Source organism: Photinus pyralis, unplaced genomic scaffold (genome assembly GCF_008802855.1).
Source record: "Photinus pyralis isolate 1611_PpyrPB1 unplaced genomic scaffold, Ppyr1.3 Ppyr1.4_LG9, whole genome shotgun sequence".
NCBI lineage: Eukaryota > Metazoa > Arthropoda > Insecta > Coleoptera > Lampyridae > Photinus > Photinus pyralis.
In genome coordinates this window covers 14722648-14744742 of record NW_022170878.1, presented here as the reverse complement: position 1 = coordinate 14744742, position 22095 = coordinate 14722648, and the positions used below count along the sequence as shown (strand labels likewise).

General features: G+C 41.5%; 1 protein-coding gene across 1 annotated transcript; it reads left to right on the top strand.

Moving 5' to 3' along the window:
• Positions 1 to 3954: 3954 nt before the first annotated feature.
• On the top strand, positions 3955 to 10818 carry LOC116181137 (potassium channel subfamily T member 2-like). The gene is made up of 4 exons (XM_031501414.1): positions 3955 to 4071; positions 9619 to 9804; positions 9860 to 9991; positions 10424 to 10818. The coding sequence occupies exons 1-4, from the start codon at positions 4009 to 4011 to the stop codon at positions 10619 to 10621; spliced, it is 579 nt and encodes a 192-aa protein (XP_031357274.1). The 5' UTR covers positions 3955 to 4008; the 3' UTR covers positions 10622 to 10818.
• Positions 10819 to 22095: the final 11277 nt, after the last annotated feature.

Below are 22095 nucleotides of genomic sequence, written 5' to 3'. Positions count from 1 at the left end.
TAGGCTCTGACCCGACGAAGACCCCACCACTGCCTTCGCGAGCCAACTCGTCCGCCCTTTCGTTGCCCCCTATTCCGCAGTGCGCTGGCACCCAAATCAAGCTTACCCTATTAGACTTACCTAATCTATCTAGGGTTCGCCTGCAATCAAGCGCCGTAGCTGATCGGAACCTGTCTACCGACAGGGCCCTCAACGCCGCCTGACTATCGCTGCATATGTATATATGCTTATTGCGGTAACCTCTAGGGAGGTTTTCCTGTGCACAGGTCATGATGGCTAACATATCTGCCTGAAACACGGTGCTATGCTGACCAAGGGAGACGCTGACGCTGGCTCTCGGTCGATCACCATATATACCCATGCCCGTTCCCCTTTCTGTTTGGGACCCGTCTGTAAACCACACGAGCCCCTCAGGTTTGAGGAACGGGCAATCCGAGTTCAGCCACTGCTCCCTATCCGGGAGAATGACTTTATAACGCTTTGGTCTTAGCAAGATAGCCCGGATCACGTCCCTCCTTGCGAGGAGGGGATCGGTTCTGAGGGTTTCCTCCCAGATCCGCCCGTGCCCAAGGCTGCCTCGATCCTTCCATTCATCCCAATCGTTTAGCCGTATGGAAGGCTTTCCAAGCCCCTGCCTCCACAGCTAAGTGTAAAGGCTCTAGTCCCAGAAGTGCCTCCATGGCCAAGGTTGGCGTGGTTTTTAGGGCTCCAGTGACTCCCAGACAAGCGAGTCGCTGGACCTTTCCTAGCTGCTTCCTGTAGGTTACCCTGCGTATGGCAGGCCACTATACAAGTGCACCATACAGTATTATTGGCCTTATCACTGCAGTGTAAAGCCAGTATACCAGTCGAGGGTTCAAGCCCCATGTACAACCAAAAGCCCTTCTGCATGCGCTCAATGTGCCCTTTCCAGGTCAGGCGGGAGTCAATGATGACTCCCAGGTATTTCACTGACCTGGTCAGACCAGTTGATGTCCTCGAAGAGCGAGCCCAGTAAGATCCGCTCTCCTTCTATTCGTGAATGAAACAACCTCGGTCTTTTCCGGGTTAACGGAAAGGCCATGGCTACTGCACCACCTATCCACCTGTTCAAGAGCCCCCTGCATGAGCTCTTTCACGGTGTTTGGTAACTTCCCAGTTATCGTCCGCGTATCCCTGTGTATACGCTCCCCCCTCGTTCAAGGTGCGGAGGAACCCGTCTAGTACCAGGCACCACAGCAGTGGAGACAATACCCCACCCTGCGGACATCCTCTAGTAACCGATGAGCTCATCTCCGTCATCCCAATTGAGGATATAATGATTCTGCTTTCGAGCATGGCTCGTATCCATCTTACGATCGACCCATCAATACCAAAGCTCTCAGCAGCCTCACTAATCGAATCGAACGTGGTGTTGTTAAACGCACCCTCGATATCTAAAAACGCTCCCAGAGCTATCCCCCCGGAAGACATTCCCTTTTCCAGCCTGCACACCAGGCTGTGTAGAGCCGTCTCCGTGGACATACCAGCCCTGTAAGCATGTTGGAACGGATGTAGTGGTCTACTAACCAGTACGCCATTCCTTATGTATGCATCCACCAGATTCTCCGCCGTTTTTAGAAGAAACGATGATAGGCTGATGGGCCTATAGTCCTTCGCCACGGCATATTTAGCACGACCCGGCTTAGGTAGGTACACAACTCTTACCTTCCTCCAGCTTTCAGGGATATACCCTAAAGCCAGAGACGCTCTGAAGAGATGCAACAAGTGTAAGAGCAGTGGATCCAGGCCCTTCTGTAGAAGAGCCGGGAATATCCCATCCGGCCCTGCACTCTTAAATGGGCTGAACGTGTTGACCGCCCATCTCAGAGATCCCTCGGTAACCACCCGGGAAGCTACCTTCCAGTTGATCGGCCTTACACCGACCCGAGTAGCTCCTTTTGGTGGGTCCGAAGTTAAGTAGTCCCCAGAGCCTGGAAAGTGTGTTTCCAGGAGACATGTGAGTGCCTCACCCGCGGTAGACGTATATCTGCCGCATGGAAGCCTCAGTGTCCCCACCTTTTGCCCCGGGTCCTTCAAAAGGATTTTACGAAGTTTTTGAACTTCAGGAAGACCTCGAGTTCGTGTCCGTGCTGCCCCTGCCCCACACAACATGGTGTGCGTTTGCATCACAGCCAACCACAAGAGGGAGCCCATTACTTCGACAGTACTCTATCAACTCAGCCAGCTCCTTGGTTGGTGGAGCCCCTTCTGAGTCGTACGGGAGATAGGCGGAGCAGACCACCAAGTGCCTGCCCCGTCCTCTGTCATCTTTCAGCTGAAGTCGTAGAGCTACGAGATCCCTGAAACAAAAATCAGCCATTAGATAAGACTCGATTCGTCTATCGACATAAATGCAAGTCCTCGGGTTCAGTTGGCTGTCCCTCTTATAATAAAGAGAGTCCTCCACCTGGCCCAGACCTCTTACTCGTCCCTTGTAAACCCAAGGTTCTTGTATGAGGCATACGCCTGTCTGCTTTACAGCAAGTTGACGACCTATTAGACAGGTCGCCCCCTTACTGTGCTGCAAATTGCTCTGTAAGAAGGTTACTTCGTCCATCACTGATGTACTAGGTTCCCTCCTCCTTTAGCGATGCCGACGGTTCCGACCCCTGGTCGGAGCCAAGAACCGCCACACGAGCCAAAAGCTCGCTGACATCTTTCTCGATCTCTTCGGGTGCCGGGAGCAATCCCGCCGCCTCTTCGAGATCAACACCGCGAGGTTGAGCCCCCTCCGTCGCAACGGAACTAGGTCCCGCTGCTTCGGTGGAGCTCTCTCCCTTACCTTGCGCAGCCGGAGCAGTCCAAGGTCCACTGGTCCTCGCATTCGGCCACGATGGCACCCTGCGGATTCCAGCGGAACCCTGCCAGCCGAGGAAAGGGCCCTCCCTCCATCTGGTCTACGACTGCATTCAATACAGCCATAATGCACCTCGACTGAGCCTCAGGTCTTTTTATACTCCTTGGACTAAATCAACGTCTTCTGTCATTAATTTAAGGGACTAAAGTGTCACTTTTTCTCCCGGAACGCTACGCGGGACAAATGGTGACAGTACAATCTTTTGACTTCCACAAGTTCGATTTATTCCGTTCAACCACACGCACATGGAAGATCTTCAAATGAATCTTCAGAAAGAATCGCGAAGAATTGACCGAGGTAGAATAAGCATTCAAAGCAGATGAGCACGAGCGCAAACGAAGCAAACCTAGGCTAATTTTTTCGCGTTTCCTTATTGATTTCTCCTGGTTTCCATGTTTACCAAGTACTTCGAAAGAGAAGTGAAAAGATGAAAGAAGAAGCGCTTTGATAATATTTATATGCAGCAGAAAATGGCATAGTGAAGAAATTATCATTTTTTAAAATAACAATGGAAATAGATACATCCTTTGATTGGATTTGATAATTGTTTAAATAGCAGCAGCAGTTCTAATTACGTTTTACCTCCACCCTATGAACGGAAACACGTATTTCTTTGGTTCAAGTCTTAGTCAAAATTGAAATTTCACCCAATTCGTATGAGCCTATGACTAACAGATGAATGAAAAGCAATTCTAACTAAACAGGTTTTAAATTGAAATAGCGTACGGAATCGCATAAGATGTTGTATTAAATTCAAATCAATTTCGTAGTGTAACGTTTAAATTGCAATGAAAAAATGTTTTCAATTTCTGTAGCCCTTCAATCTTAACAAAAAAACGAAATCTATCGATTTTAATGCAGCGTTTAATCAAATCAATGAAGCATTATGCATCTCTCTAATAATTCATTCATTCCTAGTTTGAGTTTGATGTGTAATTTATTCATAGAATCCACTTCCAATATCAATATAATCGACGATTAATTACGACATCCGCATGCAATGCAAATCAAAACAACCGCATAAATTTGTGGTGGAATTTGCCTTTGTCGCTCGTTCCGATAATGACAATTCTGATTTCAGATTCTTCCCGAGCATCAGAAGCATAACCGAACTTTCGCAATCGTCAAATATGAGGTTTATGCAGTTTCGCGCGCACGACAAATACGCCTTGCACCTATCCAAAATGGAAAAGGTAAGGGGAGAACTCGGATTACATGATTACAACAACAACTTTAAACCGGAAAGTTTCTCCAAACTTTGATTTAATCAAATTTCATTCACATTACCTTTGTAATTAAATTCGACTTGGGGGTTTAACTAATAGTTGCTTCCTGTAAACTCCGAGTTGATTTATTCAGAGGCAGACTTGTGATTCATTACTCAAATTAGTTTCTAACGCTTCTTTGCCAACGGATATTTATGCAAGGCAGAGCTGGGCAGTATTCGATTTTGTAAATACTTTTTAGTACTCAAATCCTTGAAAGTATTCAAATACTTTGTAATTAAATACTTTTATGGAAGCAGTATTTGTATTTGTAACTCAAATACTTTCACAAATATTTAGTTTTCGAATACTTCGTAAAGTATTCGAATACTTCGCATAGTATTTGAATAAGTATCCCTTTTTTACCAAAAATCGACTACACCAAAATTTCTCGGGAAAACACTTTCTTATTAATTTTGGTGCGTAGAATCCAAAACAATTCGTACTTTTTCGATTAGACTTCTCAATATAAAGTTATGGACTAGAAACCAATTTCGAAAGAAAATTCAAAGGGCTGAAACTTTTGAACTAATAGCCCAATCTTGGAACTGTTTGAAATTCTACAGGCCACAATCTATAAGAAATTTTATTTTTAAATTTTTAATATTGTAACGGAAACGCTCCAGACATGACGTCGCTTTTGGCGCTCTGGAATTTTCTAGGCGCGCGATAGTGGGAATGTTTGCAACGTATCTGGTAATTACGCGAATGTTCTGGACTTACATTGCTTGCGTGTATAAATGGTTGCGGACCGAACATCGCGGCAGTCTACTACCGAACGAGATCGAGTACGGATGAAATATAGAGCGCGGAAATATAAATTGCGAAGTGTGTGATATAAATAGTCGATACAAATTGTACAGTTTTTATAGTGTTTTAGTTTTGTTTAATAAATATTGATATAAATCGAACCCGAATTTATAAATCACGTTACATTGGTGTCAGGTGTGGGATTAATTAAATTAATTAAAAGTAAGATTAAATTAAGTACTTCTGCTTGTGTATGCCTGTAACAAGATCTGCTGCCGCTAAAATGGAAGAAACGATGCTCAATTTGCTCCAGCAAATCCAAAATGGCCAACAGGTGTTGCAACAAGAAATGAAAAGCAACCAAGAGAAGATGGAAGAAAATGCTAGAAATTTTGAAGAGAAGATGGAAGAAAATTCTAGAAATTTGAAGAGAAGTTCGAGAAAATGGAAGAAAATTCTAGAAAGATTAATAAAGAAAATTCTAGAAATATTCAACAGAAGTTCGAGAAGATGGAGGAAAATTCTAGAAAGATTATCGAAGAAGTCTCTAAATCAATTGAAGAAAAAGTTGAAGATAGAATTACGGAAGTTTCCGAAACATTTAAAGCAACATTCGTTGAGATTGAGCACAAGTATGAAGAGCTGCGCGAGCAATTCTTGCGACTGACTACGGAAGAGCGTACTAGTAGTGCCCCAGATGAATTACTGATGGACCGTCTTCTTGAGGTGCCACAGCCTACTCATTACAAGAAGGTCGACCCAGAAACAAATAACAAGAGTAGAAGGGGACGTTCAGCAAGCGCGAGTAAAGCCACCTACTTTTGATGGTAAGATTCCTTGGACCACGTACGTTCGACAGTTTGAAGCAGCGGCTGCGGCAAATAAATGGACTCTTCAAGACAAAACTACAGCCCTGATTCTTGCTCCGAGAGGAGATGCTCTGGATGTGTTGCGGACCATCCCCGAGGATCAACAGAACTTCCAACAAATAGTAGCGCGACTCGAAATGCGATATGGCGATAAACACCTTCAGCAAGTTTACTATGCCCAAGTCAAGAACTGAATGCAGAAACCTGGAGGAAGTTTGCAGGAACTTGAAGCGGACATCGCTAGACTGATTCGATTGGCATACCCTACGGCACCGGAGAGCTTTCTTGATCAACTGGCTCTACAAACATTTATCGATGCCGTTTGTGATGGAGATGCCCAGCAGGCTTTGAGACTGGCTAGGCACGACAAAATTGAGAAAGCTTTGGCCCATGCGTTAGAATTCGAAGCCGCCAAGAAAGCTAGTCATGGAAGTGCGCGAGTACGTATGGTGGAACCTCGCAGTGACAGCCGGGTAAGAACCATCGAAGAGGAAGGTGGCTCTGAAAGTTTTGAAGAAAAGGTCAGTAAAGTAGTGGAAGGAAAGGTCAGTAAAGTAGTGGAAGATAAGATCAATAAAGCAATACAGTCACTGGCAAAGAAACGTGAACCACGGCGAGATTGGACACGTTCGCCGCAACTGCCAAAAACCATTGCAGCAGCCGGAAAACTAAGAAAGGTCGACAGGAAAGGGCTATCGTCAACCTGCAGAAGCAAAGCCCCGATCTTCACTGTAAACATTACGTCGTCTGGAAAAGTTCACAATAATGCAGACGCTTTGTCAAGAAAACCGTGCAAGGACAACTGCACACATTGTTCTAAAATAGAAGACAAGATTGGCCATCTGCGACGAACAACTGTAGAGAGTGAGGAATGGAAGCCAAGCGAAATCAAAACGGCCCAAGAAAACGACCCAAGTATAAAAACTGTTCTGAATTGGATACGCCACGGATAAAGACCAGACTGGCAAGACATTAGTGCCACAAGTCCTGAAGTAAAGAGTTATTGGGGCCAATGGAATAGCCTGACTCTGAAAGACAACCTGTTGTATAGGACCCTTGAAAGTGAAGATGGCACCGAATCGACGCTGCAATTAATAGTACTAGAAGCAAAGTGTCGGAAGTATTGCGAAAATTGCATGACGGCGCTTCCGGAGGACACTTTGGTATTACGAAAGCGTTGCAAAGGGTACGTGAGCGATTCTATTGGGTCAACCGTAAAGAAGATGTCCGGCGATGGTGTCAAAAATGTGAGTTATGTGCTACTGGAAACGGACCATTTTCCAAGAAGAAGGCACCCATGAGGCAGTATAACGTTGGTAGTCCGATAGATCGAGTTGCTATCGATATCGCAGGACCGGTTCCCAAGACAGATGGTGGAAATAAATATATCCTAGTCGCTATGGATTATTTCACAAAGTGGACTGAAGCTTACGCCATTCCAAACCAAGAGGCAGCAACAGTTGCAGAAGTGTTGGTAAAGGAGTTCTTTACACGTTTTGGTGTTCCTATAGAAATCCATTCAGACCAAGGAAGGAACTTTGAATCGGCTTTGTTCCAAGATGTTTGTCGATTGGTAGGAGCCAATAAAACCAGAACAACACCTTTGCATCCTCAGTCAGATGGAATGGTGGAGAGAATGAATCGAACGATGGGTAAATATCTTTCAAAAGTCGTGGCAGAACATCAGAAAAATTGGGACCAGTACCTCCACCTGTTCCTTATGGCATATCGATCAGCCGTCAACGAGACCACGGGTCAGACTCCTGCCTGCATTATGTTGGGTCGTGAACTACGCCTTCCATGTGACCTCGAGTTTGGGCGTAAACCCCATGAAGAATATGTCGCAGGTGAAAATTATGTTGACCAACTATAGGCGAAGATGAAAGACATTCACGACTTGGCTAGAAGTCATATTCAGATTGCCAGCGATCGCATGAAAAATCAATACAACCTCCGCTCGGCCAATCAAACTTTTGAAGCTGGAGATCTGGTATGGCTGCACAATCCCCAGAGACGAAGAGGTCTTTCTCCCAAGCTACAAAGACAATGCGAACGTCCGTATGAGGTGATCAAGAAAATAAATGACGTGATATATCGTATCAGAATGAACCACCGGAAACCGAGAGTTGTCCACATTAATCGACTCGCACGATATGCCGGATCCAACAACAACGAAGAAGTTAGAGGTATTCGAGAAGAGGAACGCAGCTTTGGGATCGAGCCAAACTTTAACGATTTTATGTCAAATTACGCCCAGCGGAAGAAAGCTCGATTTGGCGTTACTCAGGAAATTTGTCAAAATATTTTTGAGCTTCCGGTTAACGTTTCCATCGCCCATTGTGTCGCTTAGCTTCCGTATTCCGGAAAAGATTTGGAAGGATAGACGAGTTGTTAAAGCAAAGACCACGAGTGGGTAAAGTACTGCGCTTGGAAGATAGTCAACGCTCTTTGTTCTACTTGGTTTCAAAGAAAACGTCAGAAGGCAAACCCACCTATGAAAACCTCTGGTCTGCTTTAAAAAGCTTAAAGAAACTCATGGCATACTATGACATAAATAGCTTGTCGATCCCGAAGATTGGATGTGGTTTAGATGGGTTGGACTGGAAGATAGTGCGAACCATGATCGAAGTGATTTTTAGAAACACTAGCGTTCGAATTACAGTATGCTGCTTCAACCCACAGGGGACGACCCTTCGCAAAACTGTGGACTGTTACTTTTTCAAGAAAGGTGTTTGTCGAGCAGGCTCTGACTGCAGATTCCGACACGAGGCATTAAAAAGTAATACTAACGCAGTTTCTGAACGAGACGCCCAGAATTAAGAAGGGGGCAGTGTAACGGAAACGCTCCAGACATGACGTAGCCTTTGGCGCTCTGGAATTTTCTAAGCGCGCGATAGTGGGAATGTTTGCAACGTATCTGGTAATTACGCGAATGTTCTGGACTTACATTGCTTGCGTGTATAAATGGTTGCGGACCGAACATCGCGGCAGTTTTACTACCGAACGAGATCGAGTACGGACGAAACATCGAGCGCGGAAATATAAATTGTACAGTTTTTATAGTGTTTTAGTTTTGTTTAATAAATATTGATATAAATCGAACCCGAATTTTTATAAATCACGTTACAATATATTTGAGTGACAAGCATTTGAATACTTTTTACTGTATTAGAATACTTATCTTTTTAAGTATTTGAATACTTTTCAATATATCTGTATCTAGTATTCGCTTGTGCTGGACGTAAAAGTATTTAGTATTCAAATACCTTTGATTTGTGTAAAGTATTTACTATTTAGTATTCAAATACTTTTTTTAAGTATTCTGCCCAGCTCTGATGCAAGGAGAAGTAATCTCATTTTTAAATAAAAGGCACACTTCTGCTTTTTCGGATGTGGAGCCTTTGGAAGCACACATAGAGATTTATTGCCTAACAGAACATAAAATTCCAATTACAGAACAATACATAATTAATAGGTAGAAAAAGAAAGAAACACAAGAGAAACTCAAAATCTTAACATAAATCAATAACAAAATAATTAAATTCATAAAAAAAACTAAATTAAAATGTAGACAAAATGTAAATTATATTATATGGATGAAATAAAAAAGAACAGGCGACATTTTCACTGTGACATATAACTTGAAGCACGGCGTATATTTCAGCTTTAAGGTATCATGGTGTATGTCGCACAAACTAGAAATGTTATTGAAACTGTGACACATCAGTTGGGTAGTATGCCCCCTTTAGCAAACTGGTGCACTTCTTTCGGCAACCCCCAAGAAAATCTTGGATTTTGCATATGAAGATCCATTTGGCAAAAACCGCTGCTGATAGCAGTTTTTGTTACTGTTTAGAGAGAAAAGGAACGCGGTTCTCACCTGTCGTACATGTTTCGTCTACCATTTGCCGCCGGAAGCGTATTCAGTGCGAGCATGCTCGACACCCTCCTCTACCAGGCCTTCGTGAAAGACTACGTCATCACCTTCGTCAGACTACTGTTAGGAGTCGACCAGGCTCCCGGATCGGGCTTCCTTACGTCGGTAAGTTCCCGACGAGGCGCTACACTTGGGGCCGTTAATGCGAATCCGTTTTCAGATGAAAATTACGAAAGACGATATGTGGATACGCACCTACGGACGTCTTTACCAGAAGCTATGCTCGACGACGTGCGAAATACCGATCGGAATCTATCGTACTCAAGACACGTCGGTCTCTGACTCATCACATGTGAGTATGAGCGGAAGATCATCGACTTGGTCGAGTTGCGTGCGTGTGCCTTCAGTGGTATCCGTAAGTACAAAGCTACTGAAATTCGCTTTTCGGATGGTGCAGACTAGACGAATACTATCGCCTTCCTTCTTCGGTGTCCATCACTAATTCAGTTACTATTCACCAAGTGAAAGCACACGCACCGGTGGTAAAACTCGTATTTACAGCATGTTCTGTATGTGCACGATTCTATGTACATATGTTTCTTTTTGTGAATGCTCGAAATCGTAACTGGGAGAGGGCCTACTAAAAAAAACTTTGCCGTCTAATTATAGCAAATTTAGATCGACGTAACAGGGCGAGGTTTAGAAACATCCAGGATGTGCTTTGTGTACTTAACCGATTTTTCTCTGTTACGAGTGTGACTAACAAGTTCCGTATATTTAACAGGCGAAAGACGTGACAAATTTGGCTCAAACATTGCTTTTTAATCAAACCTGTCAGTATCTAACATACAATACGCATATACTGAAAACCAAAAACGAAGAAAATGATCTGGGATCTCTCTTCGGGGTAAGTCTTATAGTGAAAGAGCTTTGTAGAAATCACAACGTACGGTGTGCAGCTTGCTTTGTTGCTTTCGAGTAGTGACAGCTTCACAGAGTGCTTCGAGAGGAGGTCCATCAAGTAGTCTTCCCTGCATGATTTCCACGTACGGTCCCTGTACATATTCTCTCAAATAAATCCTTCCAATGCCAACTAGCCCTGGAGGTCTCAATTGGCTTTCAACGTTTATTTACAGTCCTCGAGTCTAATCGGAATTTCTCAGTCCTTTGTTCTCGCAATTCCTCTTATGAGATGTACTTTGCTGATCATGGTTATAGCCAATGTCGAGATTGAATATGTGTTTGCTTTTTCAACTTGATTGTTTAAGGTGTGTGAAGACAGCCGTCATTTGCGATTAAAGTGATTTAATCCAATGCATAATTTTGCTTATTTCAAGAACAGTGAACTTTGCGATAAATGATATTTTCTTTTCTTATGCATAAATAATTATGCGCCTTTTACATGCAAAGAATTGACATATGACAAGAATATAGAGGTATCGTTAAATCTGACGTGAACCCTAAAATGATCAATTTCAATAGTAACGATAAAGATACGAACGAAAATAGAGATAACAATTAATTACAAAAATTATTTAAAATTAAGTTGTAATCGTTTTTTCCCGTAAGTAAAAATTGACTTGTGATCATATAACTTAATCTAGCTTTTTCACCATACCTGCTTTTTAAATAGTTTTTATTTGTTAAAATGTCCCAATTTTAATTTGTAACCTCCACAACCCAGAAGATGACCGTTGGTCGAAACTACTCGCTTTTACATCTTTAATTAAATTAGTATGGGGAAGGTTTTGTGTTTAACAACTTAAAAGTCCTTGTACCTGGAAGCCGTGTGAACTGTGACCGAGGTATTTGACGGGGCAGAAGTGAAGTTAATTTACCGTATTTTGGGATTCCAGCATTACCTTTTCAACCGTAATTTATTTATTGTGTGATCAAAACTCTCTAAACCTTCCCCATATAGTTTTTATTCGTTGAAGTTTTTAAAAATAAAAGCGACTTATAAAAGTTTGAAACTATTGAGATGACTACATATTTAAATTATTTAAGTAATGATCCACGATCAGTAGGTACCTATTTGGAATTTAGCCACTTGAGGGCAGACGTGAAAAAACGAATCTCAATGGCTCATAAAAATTACATTGCACAAGTAGAATCCAACATTCACTCCGATCCAAATCGTTTCTGGTCTTTCATAAATAATATGCGCCAACATGTAGATCTCGAAAACAATATGCTGTGCGGAAACGCAGTTATTAAGATGGGAAATGAAATAGCTGATAAATTTGCGGAAGTTTTTGAATCCGTATATCTACCCGCGCAAAATCAATATCACGTCGAAGCTGCAATCTCTACTACAAACTGTGAACCCTGGAACGTGGCACTTGATTTAGTAGAAGTTTCCCCAAATGACGTATTAGGTGCTATTAAGCACTTAAATTGTAAGCGTTCAACGGGCTCAGACTTGTTGCCACAATACTTCTTTAAGGGATACAAAGCAGAGCCTTCGATACCGTCGATCACTCATTATTATTGCACAAATTAAACTTTTATGGTATACGGGGTGTGGTTGCAAATTGGGTCTCGTCTTATCTATCCCACAGATGCCAACAGGTAGAGATTAAGTTCAAAAATGGAGGAACTATATCTAAATTCTTATCGTCGCCTTTGTTTGTTAATGTAGGAGTACCTCAAGGATCCGTTTTGGGTCCCATCCTATTCATACTTTTTATAAATGACATTGTCATGTTTCTAAATTGCTTCCATTCACCTGTCGTGGTAGTAAAATTTCAGATTTCAGTAATTCGATGATTAGTAAAAGCGCTCCCACTCAAGACAACGGTAAATTTCTAGGTATTTATATAGATCAAAATTTAAACTGGAAGTGTCATTGTAACACCCTTGTAAAGAGGTTGAACACCTACTGCTACCAAATACGCAACAATCAACTAATAGGTATCGAGCACACGTTGACATACTATTTTGCTCAAATACATTCCAGACTTTCAGACGGCATTATTGTTTGGGGATCGTCCAGCTCAGCAAAGAAAGTATTTCTAATTCAAAAAAGGATAGTTCGATGTATTGCCGGTATTAGCACATATGAATCTTGCCGACCAATTTTTAAGAAATTCAGTATTTTAACTCTCGCATCTATACAGGGTGGTGACTTGCGTCGCGCATCATAGGGATTTCAATGTAAAATTCATAACATGCCATTATTGGCTCCCCAAATTATTTTAGAGCAAAAATGTATTAAGGTTTTTTATAGACAAAAATTTTTTACGTCAATCAACCGCGTTAGTTTCCAATTTTTTACATAATGAAGACAGAAAATTGGAAAAATAAAACCTGCATCTTTTTCAATAATCTGTGATGCCATGGAATTTTATAATACAAAAACTACAATATCCGTCATGCCATGGAATGTCTGCTATAAAACAAATCAAATTCTATCAAAAAGTATTATATTTAGAACAGCGAATTCAACATAAAGAAAGACCAAATTACTAAAAACGGTTTGCTAATACAACAATTGATAGTGATAGTCAATGTTCGAATAAGTCACCATTAACTGCAAGACAGTAACCAAGTCGATCATAAAATCCAGCTGCTAATTGACAACTTGACATCTTTTTGTTTTAGAAAATTTCATGGCATCGCAGATTATTCAAAAAGATGCGGGTTTTATTTTCTCAATTTTCCGTCTTTACTATGTAAAAAATTGAAAACTAATACGGTTTATTGACGTAAAAAATTTTTTTCTACAAAAAACCTTCATACATTTTTGCTCTAAAATAATTTGGGGAGCCAATAATCGCATGTTATGAATTTTACATTGAAATCCCTATGATGCGTGACGCAAGTCACCACCCTGTATACATTTTAGAAGTATCATCATCCATTTTCAGTAATTGGCATCAATTATTACGTAACTGTAATTTACATTCACATAACACTCGACACAAAAGAGTTTGTAACTCCCTCGTCAAGGCTTAAGCTAGCAGAAATTTCTTCTACGTCAATGGGAATTAAATTATACAGGGTGACAATTTGAAAACTTACCACCCCCCATATCTTAGTAAATAAACGAGATATTTAAAAAAATCAAAATCCGTTTCGGTAATTCGGAGGGGGAATCACAATGACATAGTTGGCGACGCACCCCCTCACCCCCCTGCGCCCTAGCCACCCCAACTTTTAAATCTTAAATAGTGACTCCCCATGTGTGATACGTCATTGGAAAGCTCTGAAAAAATGCTTTCCAACCATACCAAATAGCATTACATTTAGGTTAGTAATTATCGTGCAAATCAAAAAATAAACATGGAAAATCGTATTTAACTTGAACTTCCAAAGCCGACTCGATAGCAACTCATTTTTGATCGCCAGTTATAATCTATTCTCAAACTCTTGTCGAACCTTTTCAAATGTTGGTTTTGCAATATTTCGACATTCTTGAATTATTATCTGTCTTAGTTCGTCTATGTTCGCCGGTTGCGTTTTAAATACGACAGATTTCAAATGTATCATATTAGTTTATTTTTTTATTTGCACGATAATTACTAACCTAAATGTAATACTATTTGGTATGGTTGGAAAGCATTTTTTCAGAGCTTTCGAACGACGTATCACACATGGGGGGTCACTATTTAAGATTTAAAAGTTGGGGTGGCTGGGGCGCAGGGGGTTGGAGGGGGTGCGTCGCCAACTATGTCATTGTGATTCCCCCTCCGAATTACGGAAACGGATTTTGATTTTTTTTAATATCTCGTTTATTTACTAAGATATGAGGGGTGGTAAGTTTTCAAATTGTCACCCTGTATAATGTCCTCCCCAAAAGTGTAATAGGTCAGAAAACATTAAAGAGTTTTAGGGCAGCTATAAAAGCAATTCTTTTAATTCAAGCACCATATACTGTGGATGAGTTTTTTAACTTTTGTTTTCGAAACTAGTTTTTTTGTAATTATTTTAACGTGTTCTAGTATTTTAAATTGTGGAGTTATATGTTTACTGTGTACATTTGACGTATCTCATGCAATGGCTCACATTGTCAGAGATAATAAATAAATATTGAAGATATATTTGACATACAAATGGGATTCATGGAAGGTTTCCACGTGTGGTTGTGGTGGTCCCATAATTCCAAATTAAGCATGTACTATTTGCACAAGATACAAAAAACAAAATGTGGACAAGTTTTTGATTCAGCATATAAGAAGCATAGATTGTATCTTTTGAATCAACACGTGAACCTATAAACATAAACTCACATAACTGAAAACTTCAGAATAACCAAATGTACAGGCATGGTCAGAAGTAATGACCTTCGTTACATACCTCAACTGTAGAAAAAGAACTATATGTTAGGTTAATAGGTTTTTTGAAACATACAAGATCACTATATTAAAAAAAATATTCCGAATATTTGCCATTTGCTGTGTAACGATCGTCGGAAAAAACAATATAAATAATTTTAACGTTCTATATCAGTATTTGTTAGAGGATCGGATCAAGTGATCAAGATAACGAGCCACGGGTAATACGCATGTTTGTATTCTCGCCAAGGCATGAAATGTCTATAAGGGCTATTATAATCGAAAAAACAAATTTGAAAGTGCACCCTTTGCTCTTACACACTAGCGTAAGGAAATTTTTTTAAAAATTTTACAGTATTTGTATCTGACACATAGCACGTTAACACGCTTTACAGTTTGCACCATAGTTTATTTGGGTCTCTTACCATACTTATTTAATTAACTAACGTGTAGTGATTATTGTATTGTTTTTGTTTTGTTTTAGTGCACTCTAAATACCGGTCAAATATTATAGTTCATTGTTAGATAGATACATTATTCTTCACCAGTGGTGTTGAATATTTCAAAAAATTTACAAACATTATTAACAAGCGTAAACAAACAACAAGAAATTATAAATATATATGTATAGTTAAAAATTAATAAATACTAAATTACGTAAACTCCCCCATTCCTGGAAAACATCAAAGAATTTCTTTAAAGAATTAAAAAAAAGGAATTAAGTCGCATTCTTAGCGTTTTTTTTAAACAAATCAAGTGAAGGAATTGACCTTATACCCGACCAACTACACATTCGAAAATAAATAAGTTATATACAGTTGGTATTTTTAATTTTATAAAATGGGGGCGACACGAGTCTCGAGGACCTATTCCAACTATAAGACGAATGGCTCTCTTTTGCAGCTTGAAAATATTTATGACAAATAAACATAAACATAAATAAACATTGTGTCGCTTTGAGGAAACAAATAGACAACAAACACAAATGAAAGTATGTCGGTGAAGAGTGCACTGTAAAAAGGAAACTTAAAATTAGTAAACATTTATACGGAGATTTATGGTTTTAAAACTAGAACGGCTTTCACGATCATTCAAAGAGTGTGCAAAGGTGCGAATGTCTATGAAGCTCAATCCACTCAAAGTTGCTACTCGCTTAGAACAAGAATTATGTCAACGGCCAGATCTTTCCATCCCCTGCAATACCCAACAACGGCATAAGTGTAAATCTGTCAGAAATGTAGCCTCTATCCACTTGCCACTTGCAATCCAATTATATGTAATGTGCGTGAAGATATAGTATTGTAACGGAAATGCTGCAGACATGACGTCGCCTTTGGCGTTCTGGAATTTTCTACGCGTATTCGAGAATGTACTGGACTTACATTGCTTGCGTGTATAAAGGGTTGCGGACCGAACATCGCGGCAGTCTACTATCGAACTAGATCGAGCACGGAAATATAAATTGCGAAGTGTGTGTGATATAAGAATCGATATAAATTGTACGGTTTTTATAGTGTTTTAGTTTTGTTTAATAAATATTGATATAAATCGAACCCGAATTTATAAATAACGTTACATTGGTGTCAGGTGTGGAATTAATTAAATTAAAAGTAAGATTAAATTAAGTGCTTCTGCTTGTGTATGCCTGTAACAAGATCTGCTGCCGCTAAAATGGAAGAAACGATGCTCAATTTGCTCCAGCAAATCCAAAATGGCCAACAGGTGTTGCAACAAGAAATGAAAAGCAACCAAGAGAAGATGGAAGAAAATTCTAGAAATTTTGAAGAGAAGTTCGAGAAAATGGAAGAAAATTCTAGAAAGATTAATGAAGAAAATTCTAGAAATATTCAAGAGAAGTTCGAAAAGATGGAGGAAAATTCTAGAAAGATTATCGAAGAAGTTGAAGAAAAAGTTGAAGATAGAATTACGGAAGTTTCCAAAACATTTAAAGCAACATTCGTCGAGATTGAGCACAAGTATGAAGAGCTGCGCGAGCAATTCTTGCGACTGACTACGGAAGAGCGTACTAGTAGTGCCCCAGATGAATTACTGATGGACCGTCTTCTTGAGGTGCCACAGTCTACTCATTACAAGAAGGTCGACCCAGAAACAAATATACAAGAGTAGAAGGCGACGTTCAGCAAGCCCGAGTAAAGCCACCTACTTTTGATGGTAAGATTCCTTGGACCACGTACGTTCGACAGTTTGAAGCAGCGGCTGCGGCAAATAAATGGACTCTTCAAGACAAAACTACAGCCCTGATTCTTGCTCTGAGAGGAGATGCTCTGGATGTGTTGCGGACCATCCCCGAGGATCAACAGAACTTCCAACAAATAGTAGCGCGACTCGAAATGCGATATGGCGATAAACACCTTCAGCAAGTTTACTATGCCCAAGTCAAGAACCGAATGCAGAAATCTGGAGAAAGTTTGCAGGAACTTGAAGCGGACATCGCTAGACTGATTCGATTGGCATACCCTACGGCACCGGAGAGCTTTCTTGATCAACTGGCTGTACAAACATTTATCGATGCCGTTCGTGATGGAGATGCCCAGCAGGCTTTGAGACTGGCTAGGCACGACAAAATTGAGAAAGCTTTGGCCCATGCGTTAGAATTCGAAGCCGCCAAGAAAGCTAGTCATGGAAGTGCGCGAGTACGTATGATGGAACCTCGCAGTGACAGCCGGGTAAGAACCATCGAAGAGGAAGGTGGTTCTGAAAGTTTTGAAGAAAAGGTCAGTAAAGTAGTGGTAGAAAAGGTCAGTAAAGTAATGGAAGAAAAGGTCAATAAAGCAATACAGTCACTGGCAAAGAAACGTGAACCACGATGTTGGAATTGCGGCGAGATTGGACACGTTCGCCGCAACTGCCAAAAACCATTACAGCAGTCGGAAAACTAAGAAAGGTCGACAGGAAGGGGCTATCGTCGACCTGCAGAAACAAAGCCCCGATCTTCACTGTAAACATTACGTCGTCTGGAAAAGTTCTGAGTTGTACATCGACGGCCGAGTTAATGGAGAAGACAGATCCTTGCTAGTAGACACAGGTGCAACAAGAACTATTGCAAGACCGGAGTTATTGAAGAATCATTCTCGGATCTCATCTTCGACCGTGCAGTTAAAAACGGCAACTGGTGAAAGAATAAAAACGCACGGAGAAATACAAATGTCTGTCACCATCGGAAAGACCACCATCAATCACCAGGTGCTAATTGCTGATATTTCTGATCAATTCATCTTGGGGATGGATCTTCTTAAGAAACTCGGAGCTGTGTTAGACGTGAAAAAGGGCGTGTTAAAGGTCGGCGATGAAGAACTCCCTTTCCATGAAGACAAAGAAGATGTCATCCGCCTGTTAACCACTCATGACGTCATTATACCCGGACTTAGTGAAAAAATTATAATGACCACTTTAGATGGATATTGTCGCCAGGGAAGCCTACGGATAGTCGAAGCACTAAACGAAAAGGAATTTCTAGTGGCTAGGGCTCTGGTAAAAGTTCAAAATGGCGTTCCGATTCGAATTATGAATTTGAAAGATAGTCCTGTTAAGCTAAGCAAACGAACTGTAGTTGGACAGTGTGTGCCCATCTCGGCTATTCGCTCTGTGAAATCGGAAAATCTATCTAAAGGAAAGTATCCAAGAGAGCTGATAGATATGGTCATTAAAAACACCCCAGATTTGGACAATAGACAACGACAAAAGGTGAAAAATATGCTTGTGGAATTTCGGGATGTGTTCGCGGTAAACGACCAGGACAAGGGAAAGACAAGCATAGTCACCCATAAAATAAATACTGGCAATTCCCAACCGATTAGACAACAGCCAAGGCGACTCCCATTGGCTAAACGAGACGAAGCGGAGGAGATTATTAGAGACATGAGAAAACAAGGTGTCATTGAGCCATCGAATAGTCCTTGGTCGTCACCGATAGTGCTTGTAAAGAAGAAGGATGACTCCACCAGATTTTGCGTTGACTACCGTCTGTTAAATTCGGTCACCAAGAAAGATAGCTATCCACTGCCAAGAATAGACGACACCTTGGACACTCTATCTGGAGCCCAATGGTTTTCCACACTCGACCTAAAGAGTGGTTATTGGCAAGTGGGGATGGAATCGACAGACCGAGAGAAGACCGCGTTTTCTATAGGCTCTGGACTTTGGCAATTCACAGTAATGCCTTTCGGATTGTGTAATGCCCCCGCGACGTTTGAGAGACTTATGGAAGCAGTTCTAAGGGGACTAACGTGGCAGACATGTCTGGTATATTTGGATGATGTAATTGTCGTAGGAAAAACTTTTGAAGAACACCTAAAGAACCTGAGAGAGGTGTTTGGACGATTACGAGAGGCCAATTTAAAACTAAGTCCCAAGAAATGCTTTATGTTCCAAAAAGAAGTTAAATATTTGGGGCACATCGTATCTCGTGATGGTGTTACAGCTGACCCAGAGAAGATTATAGCGATTCAAGAGTGGCCGATTCCTCAGAACAAGCACGAGATTCGAAGTTTCCTCGGTTTGTGCACCTATTATAGACGATTCGTGAAAGGATTTGCCAACATTGCCAAACCATTAATAAAGTTGACAGAAGAAGGCAATGAGTACGAATGGAGTGAAGACTGTCAAAGAGCTTTCGAACATCTCCGGCAAGCTCTTACTAGCGCACCTATCCTTGGCTACCCCAGAAATGAAGGAAAGTTTGTGCTAGATACCGATGCCAGTAACACCGCCATTGGAGCTGTTCTCTCTCAATTGCAAGACGGACAGGAAAGAGTCATTGCCTATTTCAGCAAAGTACTGTCGAAACCCGAGAGGAATTATTGTGTGACTAGGCGAGAGCTCCTGGGTGTGGTAAAGGCATGCGAACATTTCCATAAGTACCTTTACGGCCGCAAGTTCCTGATAAGGACAGATCATGCAGCGCTAAAGTGGCTCTTGCAGTTCCGAAACCCAGAAGGACAGGTGGCAAGATGGTTAGAACGTCTTCAGGAATATGACTACGACATTGAACACAGGGCTGGAAAAGTTCACAATAATGCAGACGCTTTGTCAAGAAGACCGTGCAAGGACAACTGCACACATTGTTCTAAAATAGAAGACAAGATTGGCCATCTGCGGCGAACAACTGTAGAGAGTGAGGAATGGAAGCCAAGCGAAATCAAAACGGCCCAAGAAAACGACCCAAGTATAAAAACTGTTCTGAATTGGATGCGCCACGGACAAAGACCAGACTGGCAAGACATTAGTGCCACAAGTCCTGAAGTAAAGAGTTATTGGGCCAATGGAATAGCCTGACTCTGAAAGACAACCTGTTGTATAGGACCCTTGAAAGTGAAGATGGCACCGAATCGACGCTGCAATTAGTAGTACCTAGAAGCAAAGTGTCGGAAGTATTGCGAAAATTGCATGACGGCGCTTCCGGAGGACACTTTGGTATTACGAAAACGTTGCAAAGGGTACGTGAGCGATTCTATTGGGTCAACCGTAAAGAAGATGTCCGGCGATGGTGTCAAAAATGTGAGTTATGTGCTACTGGAAACGGACCAGTTTCCAAGAAGAAGGCACCCATGAGGCAGTATAACGTTGGTAGTCCGATGGAACGAGTTGCTATCGATATCGCAGGACCGTTTCCCGAGACAGATGGCGGAAATAAATATATCCTAGTCGCTATGGATTATTTCACAAAGTGGACTGAAGCTTACGCCATTCCAAACCAAGAGGCAGCAACAGTTGCAGAAGTGTTGGTAAAGGAGTTCTTTACACGTTTTGGTGTTCCTATAGAAATCCATTCAGACCAAGGAAGGAACTTTGAATCGGCTTTGTTCCAAGATGTTTGTCGATTGGTAGGAGCCAATAAAACCAGAACAACACCTTTGCATCCTCAGTCAGATGGAATGGTGGAGAGAATGAATCGAACGATGGGTAAATATCTTTCAAAAGTCGTGGCAGAACATCAGAAAAATTGGGACCAGTACCTCCACCTGTTCCTTATGGCATATCGATCAGCCGTCAACGAGACCACGGGTCAGACTCCTGCCTGCCTTATGTTGGGTCGTGAACTACGCCTTCCATGTGACCTCGAGTTTGGGCGTAAACCCCATGAAGAATATGTCGCAGGTGAAAATTATGTTGACCAACTAAAGGCGAAGATGAACGACATTCACGACTTGGCTAGAAGTCATATTCAGATTGCCAGCGATCGCATGAAAAATCAATACAACCTCCGCTCGGCCAATGAAACTTTTGAAGCTGGAGATCTGGTATGGCTGCACAATCCACAGAGACGAAGAGGTCTTTCTCCCAAGCTACAAAGACAATGGGAAGGTCCGTATGAGATGATCAAGAAAATAAATGACGTGATATATCGTATCAGAATGAACCACCGGAAACCGAAAGTTGTCCACATTAATCGACTCGCACGATATGCCGGATCCAACAACAACGAAGAAGTTAGGGGTATTCGAGAAGAGGAACGCAGCTTTGGGATCGAGCCAAACTTTAACGATTTTATGTCAAATTACGCCCAGCGGAAGAAAGCTCGATTTGGCGTTACTCAGGAAATTTGTCAAAATATTTTTGAGCTTCCGGTTAACGTTTCCATCGCCCATTGTGTCGCCGAAGACCTTCGCATGGGTAGAGGTATAGCTTCCGTATTCCGAAAAAGATTTGGAAGAATAGACGAGTTGTTAAAGCAAAGACCACGAGTGGGTAAAGTACTGCGCTTGGAAGATAGTCAACGCTCTTTGTTCTACTTGGTTTCAAAGAAAACGTCAGAAGGCAAACCCACCTATGAAAACCTCTGGTCTGCTTTAAAAAACTTAAAGAAACTCATGGCATCCTATGACATTAAATAGCTTGGCGATCCCGAAGATTGGATGTGGTTTAGATGGGTTGAACTGGAAGATAGTGCGAACCATGATCGAAGTGATTTTTAGAAACACTAGCGTTCGAATTACAGTATGCTGCTTCAACCCACAGGGGACGACCCTCCGCACAACTGTGGACTGTTACTTTTTCAAGAAAGGTGTTTGTCGAGCAGGCTCTGACTGCAGATTCCGACACGAGGCATTAAAAAGTAATACTAACGCAGTTTCTGAACGAAACGTCCAGAATTAAGAAGGGGGCAGTGTAACGGAAACGCTCCAGACATGACGTCGCCTTTGGCGCTCTGGAATTTTCT

Bases quoted from the DNA above. Each gene is read 5' to 3' on its own strand.
- LOC116181137 (XM_031501414.1), top strand. From the start codon at position 4,009: ATGAGGTTTATGCAGTTTCGCGCGCACGACAAATACGCCTTGCACCTA. The intron at 4,072-9,618 runs GTAAGGGGAGAA...GTTACTGTTTAG, and splicing joins ACCTATCCAAAATGGAAAAG to AGAGAAAAGGAACGCGGTTC. The intron at 9,992-10,423 runs GTGAGTATGAGC...TATATTTAACAG, and splicing joins CGGTCTCTGACTCATCACAT to GCGAAAGACGTGACAAATTT.